The sequence below is a fragment of the Gobio gobio genome (genome assembly GCF_949357685.1).
Source record: "Gobio gobio genome assembly, chromosome: 4".
In the NCBI taxonomy this organism is placed as follows: Eukaryota; Metazoa; Chordata; class Actinopteri; order Cypriniformes; family Gobionidae; genus Gobio; species Gobio gobio.
The window spans coordinates 39,108,812-39,134,538 of NC_137100.1; the positions used below are offsets into that span (position 1 = coordinate 39,108,812).

Sequence of the window (25,727 nt, forward strand, 5' to 3'; positions counted from 1 at the left end):
AGTGTTGAATGTTGAAAGTGAAACTCAAGATGTGTACGTGACGTCATGACGAGCCTACCTGGTCGCGTTAGTCTTTTGATCGGCAGAGGACCTTTCAACACTTTTTCCATAAATTGAACAGGGAAGGCGGTCGGCTGAAACTTTACTAGATAAAGTTTTAAATATGGATATTTTTCCTACACAAACGCATCGATACGCTTCAGAAGGCCTTTTTTAACACCCCAGAGCCGCGTGGAGCACGTTATTTGACGGACAGATGCATTTTTTTTTGGATTTCAAAAACAGAGCAACTATTACTGCTATTATAATGCTTGGATTAGCCTGGACTTTTGTAATATAACTCATATTTTATTAGTCTGAAAGAATAAAATGTCATATACACCTAGGATGTCTTGAGGGTGAGTAAAGCATGGGCTAATTTTAATTTTTGGGTGAAATAACCCTTTAAGGGTCAAGATCAAGTTATCTGCATCAAGCCACTCCAATAAGATCTGTCACCACTCAAATTAACGCACATCATGTGTGTAAGACTCCAATAAAATGATTCCATCACAAATAAATCTCTCAATGTAGGGGCTGTGTATCTAGTGTTATAGACTACACAAAATTATAATATTATTTTCAAATACATTTTTACATTATTATTTAACATTATTATTGCCCCAGCTTCAGTAAGGAACACTTGTAATAAAGTAGCAGTGGTTGGGACAAATTTAAACTATCAAACGCCGCTTAAAAAGGATGCAATCTAATTCTGTTTACATGAAATAAGCCGCTCCCGAGCAGGTTGAAGCTTACGGACCTGTTGCTATGACAGCAACTCCAGGATGAGTGTCGAAGAAACAAACAATCTGAGATTATTCCAAATCGCCAACAATCAAATCCAGCTCAATGAGTTAGAGACGTACGAAGAACGGGCCCCTGGTGTTAACACCATTCCCTAACAAAAGGCCACCGTGTTGTTCTGCCTAGTCAGGTAAAGGTGGCCATTTGAGATAATTAGCTGCTTTTCTGAAGTGAAGTGGTGTTACGACAGCATCCCTTCCATTTAAGAAACGCTGAATCCCTGGGATATCCCTGCAGTGATTGATTCACACAAATACTACCCACATTACCAGAAGGTAAGCATATATGAGCAACGTGACAAGTCATGTGCTCATACACACGCTGTCCGCACATTTAGCACTGAAACAAGTGCCTGAGTGTTTGTGTACTGGCATCAGAACACACACGTGAATGTCTTCCGTTACATTTTTCTGTGTAGTGTCGTGCAAGAAATATATTTATCTGAGCTGTGTATAAAGAGTTCAACTTGAGCTATTGCACAGAGTGAATCTATCCTGGCTTCTATATTATTCTGCCCTCTTTCTTAGTTTTTTTATTCAAACGCATTGTCCTCTGGACATACCTCAGAAGACATGGAACTGTTTGTACAGTATGTGTGAGATTGTCAGTTCTCTGTGTTTGCTTTAGCGGAGAGTTGCAGCGGCTGGTGTTGTAGATGGTGGTGGTGGCGGCGTGTCAGTGCTGGGGAGCTGAACGCGTTTGGCGCTGATGATTGAGTTGGGTGTGACCGGTGTGGACGTGGCTTCTCGCTGTTGCTCAGCCCCTCGAGGGCCCCCTCACACACCTCCAGCAGCAGGAGCACCTGCTCCCGCAGGGGCACAGCTTTGAACCTGCGTCCTGCCAGGTAGAAGAAGGCCTCAATAAATGCCTGAAGACACATTCCTGAAAGAGAGAGAGAGAGAGAGAGCTTACTTTTACTTGATGCTTAAAAATAACAAATTGCTTCCTTAGACAATCATGTGTTGGTTTACTGTCGAAGTCAATTGTGCATTAGCTGGACAAAATATGGTTTGATTTCCATTTTCTCATAGAAGCAGCACAGTTTATGATACCTTTGTTGTCAAGATTTTATTCCCGTTTTAAGTTATTGGAGCATTGGACATTTCTGCCTTTTCCAAGTCAAGCAGATAAAAATAAACTACTCACTCAACAATAAAATGAAAGCATCAACAGATCTTCTTTTTTTTCTGTATTGTGATGTACATCTGAGTGTAATGGATTATTGAAACAGAAAAAATTTAGAGTAGGTACTTCAGTCTATTCATGTTTTTTGTTTTTTATTGGATTTTTGAGATAGTATTGCAGTCAAAAACAGAGGCGATGAATACAAGCTTAAAGGGCTGGGATATGTCACCAGAGAGAAGTCTGTCATGGAAGATTGAGTTATCAGAATCAGAGAGCTTTATTGCCAAGTGCGCTGGCACACACTTGTCTTAGGAATTTACCTTAGTATTGAAGCTTCCAGTACACATACATATAAAAAGACACATAATAACATTTAAGAATTAAAAATGTAAAAAAAAAAAATACTCCAGTGATCTGCGTGAAGATCTGGGCCAGTTGGTCAGCGCAGACTTTTAAACAGGCAGGTGAAACACCGTCTGGGCCTGAAGCTTTCTGTTTTTTGTTGATTCTTCACAGATGGTGGGGGTGGTGTCTTGTACTGGGTGATGTTCCTTAGACCCGTCCACACTGATGCTGGGTCATTGGTTGAGAACTGTTTTATCAGCTTCTTTTAGCCACTCTGATCTCCTTTGTTAGTCCGTTTCTGGCCTGGTTTTATAAGATTTCATCCCCACTTCTGTAAATGATTAGAATTGTCCTGGTAGAAATGCATGTATACTTAGGCCGTGTGTCCACCAACGCATTTTTATCCAGCTGAAAACGCCTAGCTGTGAGCGCTTGAGAGCGTTTTGGTTGAGACTCTTTGCTTATTAGGATACGGAATATCCGCGGAAGTGTTACCATCTCATTTCACAGGTAGTTTGTTTCTGTAGAAAAATGCTGATACAATGTAAAATATTTGCTCTGGCTCTTGTTTTAAATTATTTTGTTCCGTTATTATACTGCTTGTTTTCATCCGTTTACATTGTACACGCAGAATGTGGCGGTTGGTCGGTGTTGTATTTGTCCCGCCCCTCCTCCACTCTGATTGGACGGCTGGGTGAAAAGTGACAGTGATGGGCACTGCGTTTTGCTCAAAGTTGAACATTCTTTAACTCTCGGCGACCAGTAAGAAACACTGAGCACTCAGAAATACTCGCTCAGCGCCTCGTTACGCTCATGGCGTTCTAAAAACGCGGCATTCCCATTGAAAACAATTGAATACGCCAGCCTCACTGATTCATAACGCTTCGAAGCTTCATGATGCCGTGTTTTGAAATCGTCATCACTATATAAGTCGTTATTTAGGGTTTTTTTGTGCACAAAAACTATTCTCGTCACTCCATAAAGTTATTGTAGAACCACTGTAGTGAGATGGACTTTGTAACGACGTCTTTAGTACCTTTTAAGGGTCTTGAGAGTGTACCGTGCATTGTGCCAATGGAGGCCTTTCAGAGCCATCAGATTTCAACTAAAATATCTTCATTTGTGTTCCGAAGATGAACGGAGGTCTTACGGGTGTCGAACGACATGAGGGTAAGTAATTAATGACAGAATTTTCATTTTTGGGTGAACTAACCCTTTAACCAGCGAGAAGACATGCTTTCCCCATTTCATCTGACCACGTGTCTGAACAGAACCCCTGCCCCTTTGACTAGGACGTTCAACAAAACGTCTGAATAATCACAAAAAAAAAAGTAAAATGTTGGCTGGTGTGTGTTTCCATATGTCCAGTAGTTTGTTTCTGGTGAAACTGAATCTTTTTGAATGAAAACAGAATGACTAAACACAGAACAAACAAACAAAAACGGCAAAAGAATTGGAGAGCTCCACACAGAGGCAGTCATTCGCATCGCCATAATGAACCATCCTATGACAGTTATGACTTTTTGATTTAAAAATTTAAAAAACAAACATGCATGGATGAATCATTTGCAATAATAAGAATAATTGATCAATAACATGAATTAAGAAAATAAGACTGATTTTTTTTTAAATGGCTCAGGTCCCTCCTTCAATGTAAGTCTATGGGTCGCCCATTTTATCATCTGCCAACCACAGGTGAAAAGTTACGTGTAGTACTTAAGGTTTGAGGTTTTGAAAGACTAAGTAATAGACTTTGGCACATAACTTCATATTTGAGCTATATCCTATGAGCAATAAAAATAATCGATGCTATTGTGGGTCATATAAATTGTATACTGACAAGAGAACGGAAGATTTGAGAAAAGCCATTAGTGACATTATTTCCGAGCTGTAAGAAGCTTTAATCAGAAGTGTACATATGGCAGATTTTCCCTTCTGCTTGTTTATGAATTAATGGGGCTTCGTCTGTGTATTATTTAGTGTATGTGGTTTCAGTCATATCTCCACGCTGATGAAAACTTAAATCTATGTTCCTGCTAAAAACTTAATCTGCAAGCGCAAATCATCAGCAGTGAAATTCTCAAGGTCACATCTGAGCCTGAGAGTCGAGGGAGAAAAATACAGACAGCTTTGGTCTATACAGAGAACCTTTTTAAGCATGAAGAAATTCTCTGCACATTTCAACAGAAAGCCACTTGCTGTTATTACAAATATTACGATTCTCAGGAACCATTGGGGGTTTCGATCCCTTGTCCGACTACATATACTGAGCATTAATGAGCTCTCGCTGCGGACATAATGGAGCCGTGAAATACATCTAAAAAGAAAACATATTTCTGACCAGCACAGCATGCAGCATCTGTGTACATTGAGAATGGATGGCGACAATTAATAAAGCAATGCTGTTCTCCAGAAGGAGAAAATGGGTTTCATTAAGCAGAGTAATGAATTAAGAGCGCTTAAAGAATTCTGCATTATCCTGTCAGATGAAGCAGCCTGAGCTCTGGGATGGACAGCAGTGAAGAGGGGAACTCAAAGACAGATAAATCCTTCCTTCTTTAAGTATTCTGTCCAAGTGTCCAGTCAGCATTCTTCAAAAGTAAATGTATTACTATTAATGAAGATCACATTAGCACTATCTCTCCCTTTTCTCCTTGGGGATAAACAGTCTGATCCCCACCCCCAACTTTTAAACAGCTACTTCTATTAATATAAATATCAACCTTATCCACCAGTTATTACTTTCCTCTCGCCACGCAGTTTGTCTTCTGTGAGTGTGTGTGTGTCTTTGTGTTGATTCCCAACTGTAAGGCACTAATGACCAAATTCAACCTTCTGAAATGTTCTGGAATTCAGCTCACATCATTCCACTCTGGCTATTTAAGAGCACAGAGACTCGAGTATATATTCATTCTCTCTTTTGATTAGGAGAAGCAAAGCCTGGCATGCATTATTCATTTCATACGTTCCTCCAAGAAAACGATGCTAGCATGACCCAACCTAATGCACCATCACAAGGAATATTACCAGTGCTCATTTAAAAGCAGAAATGACTTGTGGGCACATTAGCTTTGGCGCGCACACAAAATGTTCCCATTTACCGGAGTGTCTTTTCAAAGTGAAAGCAAAAAATTAAATATGAAAGAAATTAAAATATGAAAGATTGAGTCAGAACTTGAAAATTGGGTTATGTGGCATTAGTTGATTGGCCATGTATTTTTCCAATTTACAAGTACTGGGCAAATGAACGAAGAAGTGAATTTATTTGTCAATTATCTCCCCTAAAGATCTCATTTATGATCTCATTTATGACTGCATGTGAGGGGAAATGCGCTATGATGAATAGTTGCAAATGTGTCTTTTATTGGAGGCTGTTTAACAGCTTTTTGATTGTGTGTCGGCCTCGGGAGTGAAGATGTGCTGTAAATTGCATCATGATTGGTGGGCTGCTTGCCTGCCTCTCTGGAGTCGGGGAGCATTCCAGCCCAGCGGCGCGTGATGTCGATGTACAGGATGTCCACTGAAGCCATCGAGAAACTGCTGTTACTCAGCTTGCAGTTCCTAAAGGAGACGCTCGATTAATGTGGTACGTGACACCTGAATGTTGCCTTATTCTGGCACTAAGAGGCTGTATGGAGGGAGGCAGAATTGGATTAATTCCATTCAATTTAGCCATAATGTTACATGCCAATTAAATTTAAGCCAATGTAATGGCTGTTGTCAGATTTGCATGTATTCATTTGACAGATGTTGCTTTGAAGGTTTACATTTTACCAGCAAGACCTTGGCTTTGCTACTGCCATGCTCTACCAGTCGAGCTACAGGAACTAATGACTTGCCTGATGAAGGTGCGGAACCCGGTCGGGCCCAATCTCATGGTTCCTTTGACACCAAGGAAGCGCAGGAAAATGCCAGCAATGCGTTCCACGGCCCGCAAGTAATTAAACTGCTTGGTGTATTTGGGGAAGACTTGTTTTAAACACAAAGTTGGAAGGGAATCCGTCAAGCTTTCTTTCTCATCACTTCCTGTCTCCACAACAATAGCCTCTTCTGGTGAACCGCCCCCCGTGTTTGACCTGTTGGCACAGAAACAAAGGTTAAACTTAACACACACAAACATGTCTGGTTTACTATCTTTGTGGGGACTCTCCATAGGCGTGATAATTTTTATGCTGTATAAACTGTATATCCCCTTACACTAACCCTACCCGTCACACAAAACTTTCTGCATTTTTCATTTTCTCATAAGCTTGTTTCCTCATGGGGACCTCAATTTAGGTCCCCACGGTGACACGAGTCCCCATGAGTCTGTGCGCATTCAGGTTGAAGTCCCCACAGGATAGAAAAATATGTACACACACAGAGAGAGAGAGAATCCTTTGTGTAATATTTGTAAATTTGTGTACGTTTTGTTTTACGGGAAGAAAAACAAAGGTGAAAAAAGCATTTGGGTGATCATCTTTCTCAATACTCCACTTTCATGGCATGCTTGTGGCTGCCAAGTTTCAGCTAGAGAAGCACGCAACATCCAGTTGGTGAAGCTTGCTCACTCTCATTAGCTATTCACGTATATATCACGTATCACGTCAGAGGCAGTCCGATCAAGAGTCGGAAATATCAAACGTTTGATATTTACGATTTAGGATTGTGCAGGCTCCGACGCGACCGGAAGCAGTAAAATAATCGCAATGACACCACACAATTGAAATTTTTTGAACAAAAAGTTGTTTGAGACAAGCATCGAATCGGGCCACACCCCCCAATAGGATGCAAATCGGGCTCAGAATTGGGCTTAAAATCTTCAAGTGTTTGGCCAGCCTAAGTTACTCTCTCTTCAGCTATAAGATGGTAGATAAAGAAAAAAGTCAAGGTCACTTAAGAAACTCCTCAAAAAGACCAATAAACACACTCAAAACACTTCTGGAAAGTTTGCTGAATGATTTTGTGATAACAGCATAACGCATAAACAGAAAATCTGTCAAGTAGGAGAATGGAAGTTTTTTGACCAAAGGACTAAGAAAACCCAGATATCCTCAGTGAATAGCATCACCAAACCACAAGCCTTACAATTTTCTCTCATTAAATCCCTCTTTCTCTCTCACGTACCCAAGGACAACATAATGAAAAACAATTATTTAACAATCACAAAACCAACCAAGCAACCTGCAGTCCTCTGATACGTGCACTGAGCCCAGATGGCCGAGGAACCAAAAGCAGTTTGTTGTCTGTGGATGACTGCATTTCGCACTGGTGTAAGTAACTCTGCAATTTTTGCATCTAAGTAGATGCACTTCAAAAAATTAAAATGACCCAATGATTTAATCACCCTCAAGCCATCCTAGGTGTATATGACATTCTTCTTTGAGACAAATACAATCAGAGTTATATTAACCCTCTGGTGCTCTGACCGGAAGATTTTCTGTTTTGAAATTTTAAAAATCACTGCTTCATCGGAATGATATGAAACTTGGTGACTTTTCTAGCATTAGGTATGTAAACACACACAAAAAGGCATTGAGGGCATGATTCGAGCATTCTAAGTGGTCGTAAAAAAAATACTCCCACTTGTGCTCTTCGGTCAAAAATGACCACCATAGGAAATGAATGGGAAATCTGCAAAAACACAAATTCACAAAAAAAGCGATATTTCTAACACAAAAAAAAAAATCTAAAACTTTATAATAAATAGTCTTCGAGATTTTTTAAATATATATTCAAATCCATCAAAAAAAATAAATCATTAAATGTGTTCAAAAGAGAACTAAGGAATTCTCAAGCCTCTCCATAGAGATCTCTAGTGATTACACCCATGGTTGCATGATTTCTTAAAGAATTCCAAAAGAGGGCGCTAATCTGCCTTCAAAAAAATTATTTTAAAGGCCTAGTCTCTATTTTAACCTGAAATACTGCAATAATAAAAAAATATATATATACATATATATATATACAAAAATTTTTTTTATAATTTACAATGGCAAAAATAGACCCTAATTATTGCATAAATATTAAAAAATACCATCAAATCATCTCAAAATACAAAATTAAAAAGAAAAAATATTATTGAAGAAAAATAAATTGCATTGATTTTACTGGGGTGGAGGAAGTTTAACTTTTAGGTGTCTGGTCACTTATGATCGGGAAGACAACCAATGCAACCCCTAAACGAAGAGCACCAGAGGGTTAAAAAAATGTCCTGGCTCTTCCAAGCATTGTAATAGCAGTGAATGGCTATTCCTGCTTTGAAGTCCATAAAAGTGCATCCATCCATTATAAAAGTAATCCACACGGCTCTGGGGGGTTAATAAAGGCCTTCTGAAATGAAGCGATACGTTTGTGTAAGAAAAATATCCATATTTAACACATTATAAAGTAAAATATCTAGCTCTGCCAGACCATCTTCTGTATTCAACTTACGGAAAAAGCATAACTGGCGTGGCGATGGCGTTGGACGTAGTGCAAGCATTTTGCACTGCAAGAGGCGTAACACTTTCTTTGTAAGTTGAATACAGAAGGCTGTCTGGCGGGAGCTAGATATTTTACTTGATAACGTTTTTAAACATGGATATTTTTCTTACACAAACCCATCGATTTGCTTCAGAGGGCCTTTATTAAACCCCCAGAGCCGTGTTGATTACTTTTATAATGGATGGATGCACTTTTTTGGTCTTCAAAATTTGGACTGCCATTACAAAGCTTGGAAGAGCCAGGACATGTTTTTAATATAACTCTGACTGTATTCGTCTGAAAGAAGAATGTCATATACACCTAGGATGGCTTGAAAGTGAGTAAATCATGGGCTAATTTTTATTTTTGCGTGAACTATCCCTTTATTAGGTTTACTTGAAGACAGCAAGAGTCTTCTATCTCATACACAAATGTGATGACCATCTTCACCATCTGAGGTTTTTTTTGTCTGCTTCACAAACTTAATACAATCAATATAAATCATTTCAACATTTTTTTCAGAATGTTTAAAAGGTGAAGAGATTTTTATTAGTAAAATGCAGACAAAAACAAAAAAATACTAAGGTTTTACCATGTATTTGTACATGTACCATGGTATTCTTTTTTGATTCTTTGAAGCTTATAATTTTATAGAAGCACTTACTTTATTTGTTGGTAATAAACAAATGCTGTCGACTGAGCTTAGCTTGTACTGAACCTGGAATATTTCCTTTAAAATATCACACCTGTCTCTGATTTGCCGGAGGCTCTATAAACAGCCAAATGTTGAGGGAGCGGCCCACTTTTAATATAATCTCATAAGATACTGTACGCCTAACGTTCATACACGACATAGAATAATATAAACATCAAATCGCCTCAGGGTCATCTGGGCTAATTTCCAACAGACGCCTCTGGAAATGCACAAGATAAACCGGTCCAATAAGACACGTGATCGACAGCACTAAAGGAACAGCACAAATATAACCGGAGAGCCCTGGGAGGAATAGACAACACTAGTGAAGATGTTCTGGCTTCGTAAAGCCTTAGTGACTTTCTGCTTGTCAGTATTTGCCGTGACGATGTATTTATGACACACTATGACACTCCTTGTATAAACTAGAAGTCTGGAGGAAAAAGTTTTAGTAAGTACCTGTATGTTTTTTTTTATTTTATGGTTTCATACCTCGTGCAGAGTTTGGAAGATTTTTAACATAAAAAATAAAAGATCAACAGTTATTTTTCTTCATTTAATGCTGCCCAGAAGAATCTGCATTACATATGTAAATGTTTCACAAGACAAAATAAATGAAATTACACAAATTCACACAAACAAAATCAAAAGTTTACACACCCTTGAATTCCTCAATCGTCCAAAGCTAGAAATTAACTTCATAGCCATTGTACACTCTCAAACAAAAAGTGTACAACAGCTGTCAATGGGATAGTTTCTATACTAGTGTTTACCATTTGTGACCACAAAACCAGTCATCAGGGTAATTTTTTTTGAAAATAAGATTTATACATCATCTGAATAAATAAGCTTTCCATTGATGTAGGGTTTATTAGGTAGGATAGGACAATATTTGGCCGAGATACAAATCAGTGTTTCAAAACACTGTTTCATGAAGATTCGAACCGTTATGAACCAGCGTGTCGAATAATGATTCGGATCGTGTGTCAAACCGCCAAAATCACGTGACTTTGGCACTCTGAACCGCTGATTTGATACATTGATTCATAATGGTTTCTAATCTTCATGAAGCAGTGTTTTGAAATCGGTCATCACTATACAAGTCGTTATTTATTTTTTATTTTTTTGATGCACCAAAAATATTCTCACTTTATAATATTAATATTGAACCATCATTTAGTACATGATTAATGGATCTTGAGAGAGGAAATATCATTGCTGGCTATGCAGGCCTCACTGAGCCATCGGACTTCAACACAAATATCTTCATGGTTAGCACCAAATCAGCATATTAAAATTATTTCTGTAGAATCATGTGATACTGAAGAATGAAGACTGTGATTGAGGAGGAAACAATTAAGAACCAATAGTACAGTATAATGTGTGTAAATCAAGTTATCTTTCAGCCAAAAATATCAAACAATTCCAATCCTCTATCCCCTTCATTGGCTTCCAGTTTCTTTGAGTATAAACTTCAAGGTACTAATCCTCACTTACAAACCTTGGTCCTATATATTTATCTGAATTACTTCAGCCTTATGCTCCTGTTCGCTCCTTACAATCTTCTAATGCAGGATTGTTTGTCACAGTATATTTATTTATTTATTTTTTATAATAAAAATTAAAAAATTGTTTCACACAAATACATACTTTGCAGTTGAGTAAGAATTATTCAATACCTTATTCATAATAATGAACTGAAAACACAGAGAGAAAGAAAAGCACCACAAACCAGACAACTGTGCTGGATCATAAAAAAAATGCACATCTAATGGGTAAATTAGCAGATATTAAACAGAAATGTGCACACAGAGTGTTTTCCACTCTGAGCACACATGCACGTCTCAATTAAACTCTGAGCTGACTCCACACTTTCCTCGGAAAGGAAGCAGCCTGACTTTTATTTCCCCCCAGGCCCAGACACTAAAGTGTATAAGTGTGGCTGTGTACAATGAGCTGCAATAAAAAGGTGAATGCATGAGACACAATCCCACTCATAGGGCACGAGGCCGTCCGCAATTCCATGACCGAGAGAGAGAGGAAGAGTGGCCACACAAGTGTGAAATTCCATCAGAGGATTTCCTGAATTTAATTTTTCCATCTGAAAGGCTTATGACTGCAGCTCAACAAACCTTTATTTCAGCTCCACAAAGCTGAAACGAAGATGACAACACGCACTGGTAGGCATGCACACACAAATACACACTGCACCATCAACTGTCCCAAAAGTCTGAAAGCCTATGACTCACGTTACGTGTTGTTTCCTCTGAGCAGGGTCCATGAGCCGCAGTGTGTCTCTGATCACACCCACTTTCACCTCCTCATCTACAGGGCTCGGTACATATTCATACACACCAGGTGACACCTGTAAAATACAATATGGTGTCAATAAATCAACATACTAACAAAAGTATAGTTAATGTTTGTTGAGGGTTGGTACGATTTTTTTGTCTTTTTAGTCAAAAAAAATAATTGGTTGGTTGGTTAATCTTGTACTAATCAAGGCTGCATTTATCTGATAAAACATACAGTAAAAACAGTTTTTTTAATGTTTTTGTTTTTATATATTTTAAAATGTTATTTATTCATTTGATGGCAAAGCAGAATTTTCAGCATAATTACTGTAGTCTTCAGTCACATGATCCTTCAGAAATCATCATTATCAATGTTGAAAACAGTTGTGCTGCTTACTATTTTTGTGGAAACCATGATACACTATATATATATATACACACTAGGGGTGACCCCGAATAGTCGAAGATTCGATGCATCGATATCCGGAGCCTGATTCGACCAACGATCTCACAGTCGAATCTTTGCGGGTGTTATGAAACGAGGATCATACCATTTTGGCAATATGGGGGGTGCTCAATGTCTAATATCACACATAACTACTGGTTTTGTACGATTATATTAAGTTATATACAGCCTTTAATTATGATGATGCTGTAAATGAAAAACAAACGTGACAAGAAAGAAGCGTTCAATAAATATTTTTAAAGCGCGCGCGTGTGTGTGTAAATCCAACCACCCCTGAGACAGATTTTAAGTTTCACTTTCCCTAATCCGTGACAGATGAGGCGCATCTTGGCGGCAGGGAATACTTAACAATGTCTGGAATAAGAAACTCTAAAGTGTGGATGCACTTTGAAATGGTAAAAGATGATCCAAAAAAAGTTAAATGCAAGTTGTGCCAACAGCTCATGTCCTAGCACTCATCAACAACAAACATGGCTTTCCACTTAAAACGGGCAAGTTTAAGAGCGCACTGCTGCCGGCCAACGTTAACAAATTGGTTTTCCCCGCACACAATTCGAAAAGACTCAAACGCACACAAGCAGAGTGAAAGAATTTATTTTTTTCGATCGGGTAGGGTACAAGTGTTTTCAAACATTTAAGCCGTTTCTAATTTTAATTTGCTGTGAACATGTTTAGCTAAAAAAACTGCCAGTTTAGCGTTTATTGTTGTTTCGGCAGTTAAAAAGAGAAATTTCACAATTCTGGCAAAACTTTCGTTGTTTTAATAATTTATTTATTTTTATTTTATTTATTGATCACTCAGGGTTACTTAATTTAACTGTGGCTTGTGTTTTTTTATATATTATGTTTTTTATATATATATTATGTTCCCCTGCACTTTGGCATTTTGCACACATGTATTATGCTCCCTGTGACTTGATTCTGACTTTATTTTGTATTTCTATATATTCTGTTCTAATTTAATTCTGTAAATTAATGATTTTTATTGTTTTTCGTTGTCTCGATGTTCCGCTGCACTGAAAGCATGCTGGCACAGCAATTTTGCCGATTTAATTTAATTTCGCAAAATGTGAAATGCAAATCCTGTCTGCAGTCGGTGTGTTCTTTTCCTCTCTAGGCAGGTTTTTTTTTTTTTTTTGGTTTATTTATCAAAATGTGCTTTGATATATTTGTGTGATGTTCTGTATTTCGATCGCGGCTTTAAAATATTATGAGAAAACATTTTACGAATGTTTATCCACCACATTACCTTTTATTTAAACCTAAATAAGTAAGCCATTGTCAGTTCGTCTGTCAGTTGGCAGGCAGTTTTGGTCGCTTTATTAAAAGGTGTTGCTGTGTGGAGTGTGTAAAATAAAATAAAAATAGCTTTACCCGCCTGCTGACTGTCATGCCCCTCCCAACCCATTCACACACACATAGATGATCCAACACGATCTCATGACAATGCGTATCAATAGTACAAGTGTGCAATCTCGTGGAATATACGCCTGAATGAGTTTTGGCGTGCATATGCTACGCAGTTTTTCGCGTGCATATGATACGCATTTTATGGCTTGTATATGACACGCTTTTTTGGGTAGGGTGAGGGTAGGGGGTGGGGGGTTCGCACTTATAATATGCCATAAAGTGCGTATCATATGAACATGAAAAACGCCGTACCATGCACGCCAAAACTCATTTTGCCGTATACATTCCACGAGATTGCACACTCGTATTATTTATACGCATTTTCGTGAGATCGGGCTCGATGATTCGACTATCGGTCGACTATAGAAAGATTCGACAATTCTGATTCGAATATGTAAATCATTAGTCGGGGACACCCCTAACACACACTATATATAATACTTTACAACAGTACTGCCACAGTACTTTTTTTTAAAGTACCAGTTTATTTTAATCACATCATAATAAAAGAACATTGTCACCCTCACCTCCTGCTCATGTTCAATCCTCATGCTGGGATTGGCATTGACCTCTAGTAAAACAGGCTTCAAGTTCTTCATCAGCAGGATATCAAAGCCCAGGATCTAAAATTGGGACACATCATCTCCTGTTATTTAGATTTTATTGACTTGGAAAACCAGTGATTTGCAGAGGATTAGGGGTCGCTTGCTGAAGGAAAACCATAGTTAACAGCATATGGGTGTGTGCTCATTGCAAACCTCATCACAAACACGTGAGAAAATTCACTGTAAATATACCTGAAAACATGTCGGTCCTGGTTTTCCAGGCGGTATATCTGCATGGTAATACACCTTCAGTTCAGGCACAAGTGCAATTACTGTCTTGATAACCAAAGCAATAATGTCTGACCAGACCTTCTTGATGTCCACTCCTTTAGATGCTATGCGATAGAGAACGCTAGAGAAGGTGCGTTTACTGCCCGTGCTGCAGCTGTCGGAGTGGACAAAGTTCCCGCTGTGCACATTAAGGGAATAGTTGGTAAGGTGCATAAAAACATGACTGAGGTTCTTCTGGCTGGGTTCTTGGTAGGGTTCTGTGCAGAACCTGGACAGACCCTCTTTAGCAATGTAGATCTCTAAAGGCTCCAACGAGCGGACCAGAACATAGAGGCGGATATCAAACTTCAATTTATCGATGAGCAGGGGTTTCTGGATATATTCTTGAACAACTGCTTGTTTGATCTGAGAACCTGAGATAACCCGAAGGTCAGCAGGGTCACGGATGAGGTAGATGCCGTCGCCCTGGGATCCGCTGTCCGGTTTGACAATGAAAGTGGGTTTGAGGGTTGAATCGTTATCCTTCAGGTGACGAATCTTGAAAAAAAAGAGGACAAAAGTAAAAGGTGCACAGTGAATATTTTCAAATATGCTTGCAAAAAAAAACAAAGAGGCCTTTTGCCATCCCTTGCCATGCAAAGGATGAACCCTTCTCAAATCCAAATTGTGTTTCAGAGACACATAATATGACAATACTTTATTTATACTCTAAAATCTGCCTTTTATATTCATTTGTAGTTTTAATTACATTTGGATAATCTAAAAGTGATCATTTAATTTAACATTATTAATTGTTTTATTTGATCTATTTCGAATAGCTATATATACATATAGATTCCATACAAGTTATTTAGAGAAAACTATAAATAAAAGTTAACACAAAATCATTGTCTTAAGCCCTATTCGCACAGGATTAGTATTACCTGGTGACCTCTAGTCATTTGCAATAATTGCGGAGGTTGTCTGTGATCTTAATCCTGTGCGAATCGGCCATGTCTGTAATTTGTAAATTAAAAATTCCCCCGCAAATGACCTACTGTATTTCTCCCAACACAGAGGTCAAGTGATAATGCGACTCGGCATCTCTGTGATTTGGCCAGGATTTAGCGGGTTGTATATAATTTTTCAAGGTTTAGGTTTCCTTTGCGCCTTTTTATTCATCTTTCACGAAGAATAGAGGCTGTGTTGGAAACTTTTTTAAAGTTCAGTATTTCGGGTGCTGGGTCATATTGCTATACACCATACAACTATACAATTTGCCGAAAGAGAAGAGCCCCAGATAATACTAATCCCTTGCGAATAGGGCTTTACTAATGTGATGACCATTTGCATGGACACAAGGGTCTGAAAGGGCAGTACTAAGCAGTACATGACACATGAGCAGTACTAAGCAGAGTCTCCAGTTAAAACGCTCTGGATGATAACACAGCGTTTCAAGATTATAAGCAAAGTAAAACAATAATGATCCATTTCTTTAAAAGGCAGTGAGCTCTCATGACTATCCACTAATATCATTATGGTTAGGAAACTAAACCTCATATTTCCGACTAATGCAATGGTTTTCTTCAGACCGCATGCATCCGCAAATCTACGATTCTGCAGATCTTTGCTGCCCTCTGCAGCTTTTCTAATAAAAAAAGCTATTCAAACACAAGCCTGAAAAAAGTCTTGCCTCACTCATGCTCAAAAGAAAATATGCTTGTACATGTAATAATAAATATAAACAAGTAAATATTTATCTCAAAAAGAGAAATAAAAACGTTCAATTTACCTTCCAAAAGAAAAAAGAAATTAACCAACTGAAGCACAAATTAATTTAACCTACTGGTCTGGAAGAAAGGAAAAAAATACCCTTTAAGCAGCCCATCTGAACAAATAAAGCACACAGCTAACTGTAACGTGAAAGGGGATTGAAGATGCAAATCTTGTAACTACACAACCTGTATCAAACTTGTCGTTCACAATTAGCTGTTGCTGGCCACTAAACTGCTTAACCTGGTTTTACTGTGATTCTGTCCTGACCAATTACTACCACAGCAATCTACCTATAGTTACACCACTGAGGGAAGACAGCAAATAGAAAACACTTTGACTGGGTATCTAGCAAGAAGAAAATCTGGCTTCTTTAAATGTCCTCTTTATTGACTTCACAAATAGACTCTAATACCATGTCCTAATCAAGTTGCATTAGTTTGTTTCATTGAGCTGTTTCCTTCAATGAGCTTGTACCTGTGTGGAGAAGAGCTGGTATTCCTCAGGCAGTATCCAGGAGCGTGGGTAGAAGTTGTACTCCTCTGGGAACAGCTCTTGCATTGTGCGCACGGCACGACTCAGGTTTATCTTCCGCAGCATCTCTATCATTCCTGCTGACCGACAGGACAGTTGATGAGAAAACAGAGTGAAGTCTAAAAGAAACGGCACAAAGGCCAGAGAACGGCTGCAGTTCCCCATCATTATATGGCCCAACGGGGACATTCTTCTCTCAAAAATTGTGACACATTTTAGAGCCCTATTTCCCAGCAGTTTCATTAAATCACTTGATCATTTCATTTCAACAGCTCCATAGCACACACACAGGCACACGGCTTGTCTGTGTGAAAGCAACTGTCAATACAGCTATGAAAACAGCCATATTACATCCAACCCATGAGTCAGCAGCATTTGAGACTCCTTTATGACTGTACTGCTGAAAGCAGTCCAGTGATCAATACTCATATGATTGAGAACCTTCCTCAAAAAGTAAGCACAAAATTACTAACTAACTAAGTTTATTTCAAAGTAAATGTGTCTGCACATCTGATAAAAGTTAGCAATGTTTTTATTTATGGACACATTTCTGTTTTTTTTATCATAGGATATTTTTTCTATATTTTGTATTTTATATACATTTCATATACTTTGTTTCAGTTCTAGAAATTATAGTTAAGGAAGCAGATGAACACTGATCTTTGAAACAAGAAATGACATATGTATTTACACAGGAATCAGAATCACATGACTTCATGCCAAAATCAGTGGGACTCTTCAACCACACAAACCAGTCAGATCATTCAACTTTGTGATCCAGTGTTTTTAGTTTTTGTTATACTTTGTAATTTCAGTTCATGGCATTGAAATATCCATGGTTATTTCAGTTCATGTTTTTCAATCATTTGTTTTCATCTTTATTTACAACAGAATAATAACCCTGTTTTAACAGCCTCATTTAAGAGATTGTTTAATGTAAAAATCATTATTCATAGATAATCATAGATATTCATTGTTCAATTGTATATAATATGGTATACTATAATACAGTATAATATGGTAATACTTTTCATACATGAGAAGCGTGTGTAAAGCAAACATGTGAGCAGTTGCCATGGTAAGGTGCCTACAAACTGAAAATAAAATGAGGGAAATCAGCAAAAGTGTGCTTTTTTTCAGTCAGTTCAGTTTCTTCTTTTTTTGCAGCTAAGTAAACGACACTTGGCTTTACCGTATGTGTGTCACTTGAAGGAAGGGCTGGGACGGTTACTGCATTACCGCAATACCGCGGTCACGTGACACCTACCGCGGGTCTGAGATCGTCACCGACATCACCGCAAAAAAAAACAAAAAAACATTGGCCTGCACATGTGTGAACGTTGTGTCTAATTCCATGGATTAATTTATTCTAATGACATGGATTGTGACTAATGACGTGTGTCTTATATGGATTCAAGGTTTTCTAAACAAAACATTCATGAAAAGATGGAGCAAATCCGACCTTTCGCGAGTTGGGGAGCGCAATGTTCCATTATAACATTCAATTTGAATTGACTATTAGGCCTATATGCGAGAGTAGCCTACCTGTGTAATGTCTTGTAGCCTATAATTTGAATTTCATTTTACTAAAGCATAAAATACAGGCGCATAAGCAGGACCTCAGTTTTTAATTGCACGTGCTGAACATAATTCTCTCACGTGGTTGTGCAGCCGACAAAAGCGGGTAGGTAGATAGAAGTCATGAAAGCAGAAAAAGAACGCACCGCCCGGGCCATGGGTTTGTGTCGAACGCTGGTGACCGCTTTCTCCCATAGCTGGCAAAAAAAACCAACGGCTTCAGAAAGAACAAACTGAGCTGGACCTGCCTCAGCACTCCTTAGAAGGCTACTGGTAAGTTTTAACTCTCTTCCAACTCTGTTTGGGAAAGATTGACTACACATAAGCTGGGCATGCAAAATTTAATTCAATAAAATCAATAAATAATCTATTATAGGCAATTAAATATAAGTAGGCTATAAGATTCTGAAATTCCAATTTCATTAAAAGGCTATCGAAAAATATATCCGTCTGGCAGGCTTACAATCACAGTGGTGTGCGACACTTTGTTAAATTAAATAGCCTTCGTTAAATATTTGAACCACTGAGACAAAAGCGCACACGAGATATATAAATTAAAATAAATATGTAAAAATATGTAATATAAATGATAAGTAATATACAATCATGGTAGTGTTAGCAGCGACACTTTGTTAAATTAAATAGCCTTCGTAAAATAAGGGCACACAACATAATTTATATTTAGATATATGCCTAATATAAATATGTAATATAAATAACATAAATATAAATAATAATTATATATATATATATAAGTAATATACTATCACGTAGTGTGCGACTATTAGTTAAATTAGCCTAAATAGTCTTCGTTAAATAGCCTTGAACCACTGAGACAAAAGCGCACACCACACGAGATATGTAAATTAATATAAATATGTAAATGTTATAAAATATAAATATAAATAATATTCATATTAGGCTATATATTATATTATATATAAAAGTAGCATAATATACAATCACGTTAGTGTGAGCAGCGAGTGATGACACTTTGTTAAATTAAATAGCCGTGAGCCTATTAAATATGTAACATAAATACAAATAATATATGCGCTGGTGTGCGCGAAAGTCGTTAATTTAAGTGATTGTTTGATGACGACGACTGAAATCTGAAAGTAAAAATATGGGAAATAAATAAACATGAACAAATAAATATATATTACTGATCAATACCGATAAATAAAAATGTGTTTGTTTGTCTTTGTTTATGCTGTTCCATCTTCAGATCTCTCAGTCGTGATCTGATCTACTCTCTCAGCAAAAAATATGAAGGCTGGGATGTAAACCATAGCCTAGTTTATATTTCGTTTTGCCAGCACTTTTTTTCAGATATAATTCCATTTCTGTTCTAATTGTTCCTGTTCTAAACGTGAAAAAATAAATGCAAAATAAACATGTTCCTTATTATGTTCAATTGCCTGCGCTGGTGTGTGCGTGTGCGGCTGTGCGCGAAAGTCAAGCGGGAGCCGTTTAAAGCGGTTTAGCGCTGAACCGCGGGAATTTCTTGCTTTTCAACCGCGGTAAGAAAAAATCCATACCGTCCCAGCCCTACTTGAAGGCGGCTTTTGCTGAGTTTGCTGCCCTGATTGCACTCGCTATGCGCGAATACACTGCAGGCTCGCTCTCACTCGTATCTAAGGTAAATCATCAACACTATCATCCCTTGCATGCATGTTATTGAACGTTTGACATTGTAATCGGCTAAAACGCATGCGCTGGTTACTTTTCTTCCTGAACAAGTGTGCACCCGAGTGTTGCTTTCACATTCACACGAATCGCGGCACAATTCGAGTGCAACCAAACTCAGGTTGTAGGTTCTTGGGTTTCGGTACGTCAGTGCGCATCAAGCTCTGTATTAAAGCTTTCATATTGCCCTATTTCGAACTAAACTGCCAGTGTAAAAACACCCTGAGACAACAGAAGAACAACACGTTGTCTCACACGCACACTGTAGACATGCGTGGCATATAACAGTTACGGTAACTTGGGGCGATGTCAAATAACAGTCATATGTTTCAGCACTTTACAATAATTATATGGCTTGAGTTAATATAGCCTATTCCCTAATTAATTAAACAGTTTATCATCATACAGATTGAGAGCGTGAATAGTCTCTCTCCCTCTCTCTCTGTTTATGAGTGTGTAGCCTATACACGCGTACATGCGGGGGAAGAGCTGCGTTTTTTTAATAATAATCAAATAATTCCCAGCGATCATCGAATATTATTTTTGCTTGAAATGCCCATCCCTAGTAGGTGGTGGGTGCTAGATGCCACTAAAATTTACACACTGAACCTTTAAAAAATTGTAGTCTTTGAAAAAAAAAAATGTATCCGCTTTTTCTTCAAAACGTTTTTTTTTTTTAATATTCATACAACAAAATATTCGGGGGGGCTATGAAAGTTTTGTGAAAACGATCAAAAATGTTGGCGCTGGCTGGCAATTTTTTTTTTAAACGCTGAAGGGGAAAGACTCAGCTTACGAGACATAGGGCCCTATCTTGCACCCAGCGCAATTGACTTTGTACACCGACGCATGTGTCATTCCTATTTTGCACCCGCGCAAAGCACGCTTTTCCCTCCACAGAAGCACGTCGCTAAACTAGTGAATGAACTTGCGCTCCCTGGGCGGTTCAGCGCAAAAAAGGAGGCGTGTTCCGGCGCAAACAATCCCTGGTGCTATTTTGCTGTTCCATTAAACAATTGCGCCACTGACCAGATAAAACCTAGTCTAAAGTCAGTGGCGCGTTGCGCGTTGTTCATTATGCTATTTTAAGGGCGCATGCTTGACCATAATGTATAGCGTGCACAACGCGCATACACTTTGCTCATGTAATCTACACAGATGCAATAGTTATTTTTGCAAATCATAAATTGTTACACTAAAAAAATATTAACACATGAGATGACGGAAATCATTGTGGTGTGCCACGAAGATGTGAAAAAATAGGCATAAATCTAGCTTACAAATGATTCAGGCTAATTGTAATAATTAAGGATAAGACCTGTTTGCCCAATAGTGGCAAGACATATATGTATATAAGGACATCTGACAAATTGGTTTGTCCGTCAAGAACCAGGAAAAAAAATCGACTGAAAAACTGAAAAAACTGAAAGACTGAAAAAAAAAAGACTGTGAAATCACCTTTACCATAATGTACAACATTACAACTTCACTTCTCTGTCTTTCACTGCTCTTACAAGAACATCTCCTCGGCTGTGAACCGCTCCTGGCGTGCGCCTGGTAAATACGCCATAATAATAGCAATCCATAATGGAACTTGCGCACCTGCTTTTAAAGGGAATGTTGGATGACGCTCGGATTGGTTTATTCACGTTACGCCCAAACCACACCTATGAATAATGAAGCTACTTCAGACCAACCCATTTTAGATTTGCGCCGGGCGCAAGAGCCATTTATCCCGCCGGGAAAATAGCAACAGCGCCGAGACCCGCCCACAAAGTTACTTGCGGTTCGCGCTTTGACACTTGCGTTTCAGATCGTTAAAATAGGGCCCATTGTGTTTCTACTATGACAAGATCTCTAAAGACCTACTTTTAGTGAAGTTTACCTGGGAATTTGTTGACTTGCCCAGAGACGATGTTCTCATTGTCATGAAACGAGACGCCATGCCAGTAGATATCACAGGCTGTCCGCCTACCCATCGGAAACTGCAGAATCACAAGAAAGAAGAGAATTGAGGCAGGAGGAGAACTATCAATCACAACACAATAAACATGTCATGCCCTACTTTTGACAAGGATACAAAACCAACATGTTTGAGACTAACTGTACCAGAATAACAACAGCTCCTTTCAATAATAAACCATTTCTATTTCTGCTACACTCTACATGACTTGAAGGAACAGTTATACTTCTGCAACAGCAATAGTGTCAGTTACAGAGGCATTTTTGAGATGCACTATATTCCAAAAAAATTGGGACACCCTTCCAAATCATTGAATTCAGGTGTTCCAATCACTTCCATGGCCACAGGTGTTCGCCAACTTTCTGCAGAGTCAATAGCTACAGACCTCCAAACTTCGTGTGGCCTTCAGATTAGCTCAAGAACAGTACGTAGAGAGCTTCATGGAATGAGTTTCCATGGCCGAGCAGCTGCATCCAAGCCTTACATCACCAAGTGCAATGCAAAGCATTGGATGCAGTGGTGTAAAGCATGCAACCACTAGACTCTAGAGAAGTGGAGACGTGTTCTCTGGAGTGAGGAATCACGCTTCTCTGTCTGGCAATCCATTGGATGAGTCTGGGTTAGGTGGTTGCCATGAGAATGGTACTTGCCTGACTGCATTGTGCCAAGTGTAAAGTTTGGTGGTGGGGGGGAATTAGAAGCAGAGACTGAGTCAGTCCTTCTCGTCCAACATCAGTGCCTGACCTCACAAATGCGCTTCTAGAAGAACATTCCCATAAACACACTCCTAAACCTTGTGGAAAGCCTTCCCATAAGAGTTGAAGTTGTTATAGCTGTTAAGGATGGGCCAACTCCATATTAAACCCTACTAATTAAGAATGGGATGTCATTCAAGTTCATGTGCATGTAAAAGCAGGCGTCCCAAAACTTTTGGCAATATAGTGCATGTGGCATTATTAATTAACAGCTAAGGTGAAAATGCATTAGAGCTCATGTGGTCATACAGACCATGGTTCAGATTTTAGTCCATTATACTGATCACGTGAGTTTGATATACATTTCTGAGGCCCTGCATATGGTGACTATGCTACAGTGTGGGTTGAGCGTGATGTAGCTTATCAAGGGCACTAATCAGGATGCAGGTAGTGTGCTTAGTATAGGCTAGGTTGCGTGTCTTGAGCTGGATTTTGGGAGGATTATATCACTGTTTAACAGGATAATGGAGTGTGAGGAGGTGTTCCTATATTGGTCACCTGGTGCACAGAGGAAACCCGAAATCTGTGATCAGATTAGGAGTTCACCAAGGTTTACAGGTATGCTACAGCTGTGAAAATGCCCCCACTAATGCTGTCAAAAAACCCCCGAATAAAATTGCATATTTTTCAGTAATTAATCATGATTTATAGCACCCAGCATTAAAATGTGTAATATATTTAATGCAACACATATTTTCACAAAGAATCTCTTAATATAAAATAATATAAAACCAACATAAATATGTTCATTTGTTTAATGGCATCTTTTTACAAAGTACTATGAATGTATCACTGAACAATGCTGCTACTGATGTCTCTATTAAAAGGTATTTTTCTCAATTTCTGGGGATGAAATGAGTAATTATAGCCATTTAACAGTGTAATTGAAAGCCGTCATTTTAGCATTTGACAGGCTTTGATATCATAACTCTATTTTAAATAAACTTAAAACAATCTTCACATAAACATCACATTTAGCTGTGCTTATAATATAGTGCGTTGTAAAAAAGTGTATATAGTGATCTCTATCAACATCAGCTCTATCCGTTTAAATGAGAGTTGTCAGTTAATTTTTTCCCCACCAAATTTTGCATGTTAATTTTCCCAATAAGTAAGAAAATCACAAGTTACAACATTTGGTATCAATGTTTTTATGTGAGGATTGATCCTCTCAAAACAACATCCCATGCGGACCATGCTCGGTCGCTGTCTCTTGCTTCGCGGAGCTGGTGAGCTGAACACAGATAGCATGATTATAAACTGTAACTCTAGGCAAGTGACGTGGGGATACATTAGCATATCTACTTCAGGAAAGGAAAAAAACGGATGCTGCATTAATTGCGTTAAATATTTTTAAACATAAGATATTAAATCGCAGAATTTTTTGTTATTTTTGTCACCCCTAGTTCTCAAAAATATAGTGAAACATTATAAAGAGTGCCACTCACTATTTTAAAGGCCCAGGAATAGGTCAAACATATTTTGCTTTAACTTTACTGTTATCAGTGGCAACTATAGGCAAGACTATACCATTCAAAATTTGGTGTCAGTACAACTTTTTAAAAGAAGTCTTTTATGCTCACTAAGGCTATATTTATTTAATCAAAAATACAGTGAAAACCTTAATACTGTGACCTATTATTACAATTTAAAATGTTTTGTATTTTAATATTTTAAAATGAAAACTAATTCTATGATCACAAAGCTGAATTTTCAGTAGTCTATAGCGTAACATGATCCTTAAAAAAAAAACGTTTTAAAATATGCTGATCTGGTTCTCAAGAAACATTTCTCATTATTATAAATGTTGAAAACATGAATAGAAAGTTCAAAAGAACAGCATTTATTTCAAAATAGAAAACCTGTAACATTACAAACGTCTTTCACTTTTGATCAATTTAATGATCAACAGTGTGTGTGTGTGTGTGTGTGTGTGTGTGCGTGCGTGCGTGCGTGCGTGCGTGGTTCAGGTATACCCTACGATGCACGGATGTGGGGATAGTAATTCCAGAATTTTTCATCTTGTGGGGATATTTTTAGTTCCCATGAGGAAAACAGGTAATACATCATACTAAGTGATGTCTTTTGAAAATGTAAAAATGCAGAACGTTTTCTGTGATGGGTAGGTTTAGGGATAGGTTTGGGGTCAAGGGATAGAAAATACAGATTGCAGTGCACAGCATAAAAAGTCATTATGTCTATGGAATAAAACATGAAAACCCAACATGTCTATGTGTGTATGTTCAAAAACATAGATATTACAGGCCAGACAAGAACAATTAACAAGTGACCTTTACTCGCTCCAGTTGCTTTAATCTGAAGTACGTGACTTTGATAGATCACTGCATGAAACTGCCATACACAAAACTCCATTTCTTTTCCCTCTTGTGAAACACAATGGTCCTTTTCTTTTTGCATTATGTTTTAATAAATATTGAGCAGGGTACAATTCAAATATATCTGCCTTCTTTATTGATATACACATCTGTCAGATTTAGTGACCAGCACTTACTGTTAGCGTACTGACTTCACTAATGGTTAATTCTTAATTATCTTGCATCCAAAAATAAAAAAATCTGTCATTGTTTATACAATTTGAGTCAAAATATTACCATGTTAGCTTTATTTGATGCATCATAATATATAGCTCTAACCTTAACCCAGTATGGGGTTAGCAAAAACCTCTTGACTAAGAATAAGTTTTCGCTCTGTCAGAGTTCACGTGCATTAGGTCAGGAAATGAGGACATGCCTTTTCAATCCAATCACCTTTAGCCTTAACTAAATTAAGTTACTTGGAATTGTTTAGCAGGTAAAAGACACAAGAAACTGTCCCAAAACAATGAAGAACATTTGTTCTTTGAAAACATGGAAACAATTTTTTTTTTAAATTCGACCTACACTATATCAATGCATCTCATGAGTCAGAACTGTCCTTTCGAAAGCACTTTCCTCGTTACACACTAAGGGAGTTTTAAAGTCTTTTTATATATTTGT

At 38.0% G+C, this 25,727-nt stretch overlaps 1 protein-coding gene across 1 annotated transcript in view; it reads right to left on the reverse strand.

The window, feature by feature from the left end:
• Positions 1-345: 345 nt before the first annotated feature.
• The window catches only part of ttll11 (tubulin tyrosine ligase-like family, member 11), a 43,362-nt gene continuing 17,980 nt past the window's right edge, over positions 346-25,727 (reverse strand). The window contains exons 2-9 of the mRNA XM_079815761.1: positions 21,899-21,998; positions 16,690-16,823; positions 14,422-14,997; positions 14,152-14,247; positions 11,704-11,819; positions 6,156-6,392; positions 5,771-5,877; positions 346-1,728 (exon numbers count right to left, since the gene is read on the reverse strand). Of these exons, the coding sequence (XP_079671887.1) occupies positions 1,451-1,728; positions 5,771-5,877; positions 6,156-6,392; positions 11,704-11,819; positions 14,152-14,247; positions 14,422-14,997; positions 16,690-16,823; positions 21,899-21,998 (1,644 nt within the window). The 3' untranslated portion in view covers positions 346-1,450. The remainder of the gene's footprint in view (positions 1,729-5,770; positions 5,878-6,155; positions 6,393-11,703; positions 11,820-14,151; positions 14,248-14,421; positions 14,998-16,689; positions 16,824-21,898; positions 21,999-25,727) is intronic.